Source organism: Colobus angolensis, unplaced genomic scaffold (genome assembly GCF_000951035.1).
Source record: "Colobus angolensis palliatus isolate OR3802 unplaced genomic scaffold, Cang.pa_1.0 Scaffold130, whole genome shotgun sequence".
NCBI classification, from domain to species: Eukaryota; Metazoa; Chordata; class Mammalia; order Primates; family Cercopithecidae; genus Colobus; species Colobus angolensis.
The window spans coordinates 5,506,938-5,516,544 of record NW_012114253.1 but is presented as its reverse complement, the minus strand read 5'-3'; the positions used below and the strand labels follow the sequence as shown (position 1 = coordinate 5,516,544).

The 9,607-nt window shown below is 44.1% G+C and overlaps 1 protein-coding gene across 1 annotated transcript in view; it reads right to left on the bottom strand.

Annotated features, from left to right (window-relative positions):
• SDHB (succinate dehydrogenase complex, subunit B, iron sulfur (Ip)) overlaps positions 1-9,607 on the bottom strand; it is a 37,100-nt gene that overhangs the window by 7,244 nt on the left and 20,249 nt on the right. The window contains exons 3-5 of the mRNA XM_011934057.1: positions 8,101-8,186; positions 3,600-3,736; positions 2,756-2,872 (exon numbers count right to left, since the gene is read on the bottom strand). Of these exons, the coding sequence (XP_011789447.1) occupies positions 2,756-2,872; positions 3,600-3,736; positions 8,101-8,186 (340 nt within the window). The remainder of the gene's footprint in view (positions 1-2,755; positions 2,873-3,599; positions 3,737-8,100; positions 8,187-9,607) is intronic.

The window sequence follows — 9,607 nt, the reverse complement described above, 5'->3', positions numbered from 1 at the left end:
AGAAGGAGTCTTGCTCTATCGCCGGGGCTGGAGTGCAGTGGCTGGATCTCAGCTCACTGCAAGCTCCGCCTCCCGGGTTCCCACCATTCTCCTGCCTCAGCCTCCGAAGTAGCTGGGACTACAGGCGCCTGCCACCTCGCCCGCATCTAGCCTTATTCTAACAGTAAAAAACTGGAAACAATTTCATTGTCCAGCAAAAGTGAAATGGTTCTTTAATGCATGGTGCATACATCTAAAGCAGTAGAAAGCAAAGTGTAAGTTAATGCTTATGAAGAATTTTAAGAACATGAAGAAAATGCTCACAATACCATAAGTGAAAAAAGCAGGATATAAAAGCATATTTACATTTTGGTCCCAGCTACGTAAAAATATAGTGTAATAAACAAAAAACAAAGGAAATTATAAATATTAACATATTAACAGAGGTTATATTTTGGTGGTGGAATTATCAATTTTTTTTTTTGAGACAGGGTCTTCCTGTGTCCCCCTGGCTGGAGCGCAGTGGCACAATCACAGTTCACTGCAGCCTGAAACTCTTCTGCTCAAGCAATCCTCCCATCTCAGCCTCTTGAGTAGCTGGGACTATAGGTGCACACCACCATGACTGGCTAAGTTATAAAGTTTTTGTAGAGACAGGGTCACCCTGTGTTCCCCAGGCTGGAAATTATAGCTTATTTAAAAAATGATGGAGCCTCTCTGAACCTATTCTGGTTTGGGGGCTGCCCAATTAAAATAAATACCTACATAAATTTCTCCATATTTTCCAATTATGTATTAAGTTCAGCATACTAATTCAAGGGAGCAAAAAAATGTTAAATGTTTGATATGTAAATGAGTAAATTTCTATTACAGGTTGGGCATCCCAAATCTGAAAATCTGAAATCCAAAATGTTCCAAAATCTGAAACTTTTTGAGCACCAATATGCTGCTCAAAGGAAATGCTCACTGGAGCATGGATTTCAGATTTTAGGTTTGGGGTGCTTAACTGGTAAGTGTAAGGCAAATATTCCAAAATCTGAAAACACCTGAAACCCCAAACACTGAAACCCAAGCATTTAGGATAAGGAATATTCAACTTGTATCTAGAACACCAAACATGCTCAGGGGAGCTCTTCAATCCCTAATAGTATCCCAACTGGGAGATGTTCACTAGCTATGCATCAGTCCTGCCTAGGAATGCAAGAGGACTCGCTGGGCCACAGGGCCTGGTTCAGCCTGGACTCTGGGATGCATGAGACTCTGGGAGGTAGAAACTGAGAGGCAGAGCTGCAGTCTGAGGAGAGTGGCTCTGAAGTCTCATCCCAGGCTTACTCTGACTTGCAGGCCACTGTGCTGACCCTCACTAGCTCGATGGTGACAGATGGGGCACACTTACTAGGACTCCCCTTTTGTTCTTTTTTATTTTTTTTGAGACGGAGTCTTGCTCTGTTGCCCAGGCTGAAGTGCAGTGGCACAATCTTGGCGCACTGAAACCTCCACCTCCTGTGTTCAAGCAATTCTCCCGCCTTAGCCTCCTGAGTAGTTGGGATTACAAGTGTAAGCCACCACACTCAGCTAATTTTTGAATTTTCAGTAAAGATGAGGTTTTATCATGTTGGCCAGGTTGGTCTTGAACTCCTGACCTCAAGTGATCTGCCTACCTCAGCCTCCCTAAGTGCTGGAATTATAGGTGAGCCACTGCACCTGGCCAAACTCCCCTTTCTTAACATTTTATGGGCAACGGGACAGGATGCCAAATATTTACCAAGTCTTAAAAGGTAGAATTCATTTATTCATTCATACATCTGACACTTTTCATATATTCATATATATGTACATGTTTTAGAGACAAAATCTTGCTATGTTGCCCAGGCTGGCGTCAAACTCTCGAACTCCTGGGCTCAGGTGATCTTCTTACCTCAGACTCCTGAGTGGTTGGGACTACTGGCATGCACCACTGCATCTGGCCTTTTTAAAAATTTCTATATATTTTTACAGTATTTACATAATATTTGTTGATAAAATAACATGCGCCAGGGCCTAGGCATCCAGAAAGGAAGAAGACACAGCCATTGCCCTTGGCCCTGTGCAGGTCTACAGCTGGGGCTCTGTCTCCACTTGGCCCCTTCCTACCTCCTCATGTCCACGAGTATGCAGGGAGGGAGTGTGCAAATCAGAGAAGATTTCTTCGCAGAGCAGTAAAAGTAGTGTAGAAGAAGAAAGACTGAAAACTTGATAATGATGCCTCTGCTTTAAGATTTTATAGCCTGTACACGGGAATGGCAACTCCCAGACAGTCAGCAGGCCAGGAACAATTCCACCCCACAGATCACCAGAAGTATGAACATCGATACTCTGTTTTGCCATTAACATTTCACTCCCATTTGTAAAGCAGGATGGTGGTAGTTACAACTGGCCAGCATATGTGTTTCATTTTGCCCCCAGTGAGGGAACAGTTCTAACTTACTGGTCACCTTTTAAAGCCCAGGCAATTTACATACTGGTTTATCTTGAAAAAGATGGACTGCAACACAGCAACCACCTGCCCCTGCAGGTGTGGCACAGGGGCTCTAGCTCCTTGGTCCACTCTGGGCCATTCATGGGTTCACACTACTCACCTGGCCCTAAGAGGATGACTGCCCCACCCTTGTGCCAGTTCCTTTCCAGGATACACTAAATGGCTTGCATCAGCTCATGTTCCCTGACAAGTCACACTCCTGGCAAACATCTTTGCAATAAATTTTTCAGATCAAAACAATAAATAGGGACTAATGACCAGTTTCTCACGCTCTTCTATGGACTGCAGATACTGCTGCTTGCCTTCCTGAGATTCATCCTTCTTCTTCAAATAAGGCTCAATGGATTTGTACTGAGCATAGAAGTTGCTCAAATCCTGTGGTTAAGAGGAAGAAGAAGAAGAAAAGGATTAGATTCCAGCATCACCTCAGCTTTATTTACCCCATTTCTTGGACACTGACTAGTCGTCCACTCTATGCCAGGCAGAAGCCAGACTCTCTTCCTTTTTCACGAATATATGCAAAGATTACAAAAGGAGAAATGGTCACAATGTTAAGCATGGTTAGGAAACATCTCCCTCACCTACCTGGGAAACCTGCCAATCCCACAGTCCTTTCTGCCCTTGAAAACACCATGTCAGCAAAGGCAGTCAAATATAGGGAGGCAGAAATTAAAGTAGAACTCATAAACAGCTGTTGCTTTCCCAACAGGTATTCTCCACATGATTTCTTTGTAGTTATGGCCAAATTATTCATTTCTGGGAATGTTCCAACTCTAAAATTCTGTGCCCTGTTATTCTCAAACAAACCTCACCAAATGAGCTGCTGGAGGATTTTCTAGGCATTTATCTTCTGTCATTCAAATTCTTTAATTAAACTCTGGTCACACTGTCTCAGATTTGGGGATTTTCCTAACCTCTCAGTGACACTGTGGTCTTCCTCTTGCCATAACATAGGAAATAGTCCCATCTATTTACTATCTGACTAGAAGAGGAGCCTTAAATACTCAAATCCTGCCCTAAAAAACTAATAGCATAATGCACATAGCACCACCCCCCATGCAAGCAATAACAAAAACAAAACCAGAGAGATGCAGAAACTCACGGGAACAAGGTCCTTTATCACATACATATGCGGAAGAGGGTAGATTTTTGAGACCTTATTGAGGTTGGTGTCAATCCTTCGGGTGCAAGCTAGAGTGTTGCCTCCATTGATGTTCATTGCACAAGAGCCACAGATGCCTGAAAGAGACACACATTTAACACATCCTCACCCATATCTGGAATCAGTCCTGCCCCAAATCCTTTCTTCTGGTCCTCCTTGCTCTGCCATCAGGGGCAGCGCTGACATGGAACATGCCTCTGACAGAAGTGCCTGTGGCCTTTTCTCCCTTCCTTCCTTCTTCCTGCCTCGAATGTGGTTCTAATGGCTTGAGTTCCAAAAACCACTCTATGACCGTGTGGCAACCTTGAGGTTGGTTAGAAGCCACATGCCAAGGATGGCACTGGAGGAGGCCAGGGGCTTGGGCACTGCTGGTGCCATGGAGTTTCCACAGCAGTTCTAGCTCTATGTGTCAAGTGTTTTGAGAGAAAAATTAGCCTGTGTTTTTTTTTTTTTTTTTTTTTAAAGAACGGTCTTACTCTGTCACCAGGCTGGAGTGCAGTGATGCAATCATAGCTCACTGCAGCCCTCAACCCCTGAGTTCAAGTGATTCTCCCACCTCAGCCTCCCAACTAGCTGGGACTACAGAAGCAGCCCACCACACCCAGCTAATTTTCTGTAATTTTTGTACTGACGGGGCTTGTAGAGACAGCGTTTTGTTATGTTGCCCAGGCTGGGCTTGAACTGCTGGGCTCAAGCAATCTGCCTGCCTTGGCCACCCAAAGCACTGGGATTATAGGTGTGGGCCACTGTGTATCCGTCAATGTTTTTTTTTTTTTTGACAGAGTTTTGCTTTTGTTGTCCAGGCTGGAGTGCAGTGGCGCGATCTTGGCTCACTACAACCTCCGCCTCCCTGGTTCAAGTGATTCTCCTGTCTCAGTCTCCCGACTAGCGGTGGGCGTGGTGACTCACGCCTGTAAGCCTATGTTTTTTAAAGCCACTGTTATTTGAACACAAATCTAACAGATACAACACCCAAAAGTAAAGTAAATCAACACTGTCTTGGTCATCTTAAGGTTGAGGTGACCTGGATACAGATTATCAAGAAATAGCTCTTCGTTGTTTTTCTTGGCTGAGTCTTGCTCTATCACCCAGGCTGAAGTGCAGTGGGGGAGTCATAGCTCACTGTAGTTCACTTTAGCCTCAAACTTCTGGACTCAAGCGAACCTCCACCACAGCCTCCTGAGTAGCTGGGACTACAGGTACGTGCCGCCATGCCTGACGAATTCAAAAAAATTTTTTGTAGGTTGGGTGAAGTGGCTCACACCTGGAATCCCAGTACTTTGGGAGGCTGAGGTGGGCAGACCCCTTGAGGTCAAGAGTTCGAGACCAGCTTGGCCAACATGGTAAAACCCTGTCTCTACTAAAAATATAAGTCGTGGCAGGCGCCTGTAATCCCAGCTACTCGGGAGGGTGAGGCGGGAAAATCACTTGAACTGGGGAGGCGAAGGTTGCAGTGAGCCAAGATTGTGCCACTGCACTCCAGCCTGGGTGACAGAGCAAGACTCCATCTCAAAAAAAAAATAAAGAAATTTTTTTCTGTAGAGCAGGGTCTCACTTTATTGCCCAGGCTGGTCTCTAACTCACAGCCTCAAGTAATCCTTCTGCCTTTGCCTCCCACTGTGTTGGGATTACAGGCCTGAGCTACCACACTCGACAGAGGTAAGGCTTTTCTACTTAAAATAAGCAGCATAGTACCGTGGGATTATGAAACCCACAAAAACTGACTCAGCATGGACTTCCCAAAGAGGAGAAGAATCAACTAATGTGAAACTGAGGCAAAGCAAAGCAAACTAAACAAAAAACATGCTGACTCAGGACCCTGACATGAGAATTTTCTTAGCCTGGACCTACTTCCTGTATATGCAAATTTCCTGGGTATTTCAGAGTTTAAAAATGATTATGTACTCTAAACCTCTAGTGCCAGTCCTCTGAAGCTGTTTTTTTGAAGATCATTAGGTCAGAGAAACCTGATTGCTTGAGAAAGTTGCACTGGTTATCACCTTTTTCTTTTTTCTTTTGAGACGGAATCTCGCTCTTTTGCCCAGACTGGAGTACAGCGGCGCAATCTCGGCTTACTGCAAGCTCTGCCTCCCAGGTTCAAGTGATTCTCCTGCCTCAGCCTCCTGAGTAGCTGGGATTACAGGCGCGTGCCACCACACTTGGCTAATTATTATATTTTTAGTAGAGACGGGGTTTTAACATGTTGGTCAGGCTGGTCTCGAACTCCCGACCTTGTGATCTGCCCGCCTTGGCCTCCCAAAGTACTGGGATTACAGGCATGAGCCACCGCGCTTGGCCTCACCCTTTTTTTTTTTTTTTAAGTGGAAAGGGAGTCTATGTTTCCCAAGCTGGTCTCAAACTCCTAGCCTCAAGCTGGCCTACCACTAGACCTTCCAAAGTACTGGGACCATAGGCGTGAGCCACTGTGTCCAGTCAATTATCACTTTCATAAGACTAGAAAAGACAGTAAGATTCTCTCCCTCTCCTGCAAATCTTAGTAAGATTTAAGGAGAACACAAAGATGTGTCTTAAGCAAGAGACTGGATATTATCAATACATTTATGTACACCTGGCATCCAACTAGAGCAGTTTGCTTTTACAAGAAATGGCATAAAAATTAAAAAAATAAATCCAATGACCCTTCTCTCAAAAAGGCTCCCTGGGAATTCTCTTTCAAGATGGGAATTAAAAAAAAAAAAAGAAAACAAGATGGGCATAAAAAGGAGTAGCAATTGATACAATTCTGCCTCATTTTTCTTTTAGTCCAGATGGGTCATACCTTATGTTCTTGGCTCTGAAAGAGACCTACAGGGAAAGGTTACTGAAAAGCATCCACCTTTCCTGTGGTGCCAGGACTTACATGGGGGAAGGCTGCTGTTTAACTGCTGCAGAATGTTCCCTGAACAGCAGGACTCAGCTGAACTATCATCATATCCATCAGCATTTGCAAAAATTAGATTTAAATAAGATTAGCTGAATCAAAACAGATGTCTTAAAAGACTTGAAATGCTTGAAATGTACAGTCGAACAGATAAAAAGCAATGGGCTGATATCTATACTGGCTTTTCCTTTTTTTTTTTTTTTAGGGTTCTCTTAGAAAAAAGCTCAGTGTCCTCACAGAACCAAGTTACTCTCTGCTTTTGTTTTATCCCAGGTGTTCCAAGCCAAGTCAGTGCCTGAGAGAGCAGATCTGGAGTCTGGAGTCTGACAGCTTTGACTGACTCTTGGCTCTCAAGTCACTCTGTATGTGTCCTTGAGGAAGTCCGTTAACCTCTCTGGGCCTCTCCTTTAAATTGAAGGTCGATAATAAGCACACTCATCTACCTCATGTCCAGTGCACAGAACAGGGCTGGGCACACAGTCTGGCTCCACGGCCATCAGGCTAGTCGGCCTTCATGGCGCCCCGTGCAATTTTTGCCATATCTGAGAACCACCTGAATCAACTTTCTTTAAAGTATCTCTTGAGTTTTCTTTAACTTGTTTGCTTAAATTCACATTAAAAAACCACTTATATCCCTGTTATACCATTATTAGTAATTATATTTTTCTTTTTTTTTTGAGATACTCTCGCTCTATTGCCCAGGCTGGAGTGCAAGTGGCATGATCTCGGCTCACATTTTCTGTGAGCTCACATTTTCTCGGCTCACATTTTCTCCAGCTCCGGGGTTCAAGTGATTCTCCTGCCTCAGCCTCCCCAATAGCTGGGATTACAGGGGCCCGCTATCATGCCCGGCAATTTTTGTATTTTTAGTAAAGACAAGGTTTTACCATGTTGGCCAGGTTGGTCTCGAACTCCTGACCTCAGGTGATCCACCCGCCTCGGCCTCCCAAAGTGCTGGGATTACAGGTGTGAGCCATCGCACCCAGCAATAATTATATTTTTCTGATACAGAAAATAAATACATTGCTATTGATGTAGAAAATGTTGGTCTGCACACTGCCTCAAATGGGCTCACATGGTGCCAGCAGCACATGTAACCACACGCTGAGGGAGACACTGTGCTAACCAATCCAGAACACAGCTACCAAGTACACGTCATGCTGGGAGCTGAGGGAGATGCACACATCTCCCCTGCTGGACAAGCATAAGTGCCAGACAGAAACTCTCCACTGCTCCCTTAATAAAAGAGCTCAGCAGCATGGAGGGTGCCAGCCAGCAGGTCCTAGCTAGGCCTTGAGGTGTGCAGCAGCTCATAGGGTCCGCCAGGTGCAGTAACCACAGGATAGAATGCTCCTAAAGGAAAGTAAACTCAGAAACCAGAACTTACACCATGGTTAGAATTTTGGATGCATTTACCCAAGAAAAGGAACTAGGTCACACAGCAAGTTCCCCCAGCAGAGAGCTGCAGCTGTTTTCCAGATGTCTCTATCAGTTTTAGCCAGCTCAAGCCTCTTTGGAAGACCACAAGTATCTGGAGCCCAACAGGAATGAAATGCTCACCTTCTCTGCATGATCTTCGGAAGGTCAAAGTAGAGTCAATTTCATTCTTAATCTTGATTAAGGCATCCAATACCATGGGGCCACATCTAACAAAGAAAAATATCCAGTGGTATTTATGTAAAGTTCAACCTCCCTACACTTTATCATAATATAATCGGAGACACCTGGATGCATTCGCTTATCCATTTGGCCTTCTCAGGTCACCTTCAGAATTTGTTCTGTAGTTTTGTTTTTGCAGATTCTTACACATTTTAAGTACTGCACAGTTCTATTTTGAAAATCACAGTGGAAACATATTTCTAGGAAATGGAAAGCTAAAGTAGAAGTAGACAAGTATGAAACAACTTCCATACAGTGGCCAAGTTTTTGTTTTTTACTTCTGAAGCTCCCTGCAAAGTTTTTCCAAATAATTTATTTCAAATTTTAGTTTGATTTTTAGGATTTAGACAATAGTTTTAAATAGTAATTAATAGTACATAACCGTAACAGAAGACATAGTACAGAGAATAAAAGACACCCAATCACTCACAGTCCCCTAATCAAATCACTGTGAGCCTCCTAGAACATATAAGGGCAGCGGCATGGTACTAAGCGCAGCATCCCTAGGCGTGGGACCTGGAGTGCAGGCCTGGCAGCCAAGAGCCTGGTCTGAACTCTGGCTGAGCCACTTACCAGCCTACAGGCAAATGATTTAATCTCTGCCTAGGCACTTCATCCACTGAGTGCAGAGAGCAGCACCTGCGTCTCTGGAGGTGAGTTAATACACACGAGATCTTTAGAGCAGCATCTGACATATAAATCATAGTTTAACTATAATAATCATCATGTAGAAACTATGATTCTACGGAAATTACTCTCTCTGAATCTCAGTTTATCTGTAGAGTTAATATTTACAGCACAGGGTTATTGTGAAAATTACATAAAAATATGTAGTTTTCATAGTACCTGGCACATAGTAAGTGCTCCACAAATCTATTTTCTGGTTGCCACCCCTGCCCCCATTTCTCTCAGTAATTATCTAGCATGAGATTAAAAATATATTTAAAAATATGCCATTTCTTTTAGCATTATCTGTATTCCATTTTTTTTTTTTCCTTGAGATGGGGTCTTGCTCTGTCACCCAGGCTGGAGTACAGTGGCACGATCTCAGATCTGTAACCTCCGCATCCTGGGCTCAAGAGATCCTCCCACCTCAGTCCCCCAGTAGCTAGGACTACAGGTGTGCGACACCACACCCAGCTTAATTTTTGTATTTTTTTGTAGAGATGGGATTTCGCCATGTTGCCCAGGCTGGTCTCAAACTTCTCGACTCAAGTGATCCTCCTGCTTTGGATTCTCAAAGTGTTGGGATTATGGGTGTGAACCAATGGTGATCTTGGCTCACTGCAACCTCTACCCTCTGGGCTCAAGTGATTCTCCTGCCTCAGCCTCCTGAGTAGCTGGGATTACAGGTGCATGCCACCACACCCGGCTAATTTTTGTAGTTTTAGTAGAGATGAGTTTCCCC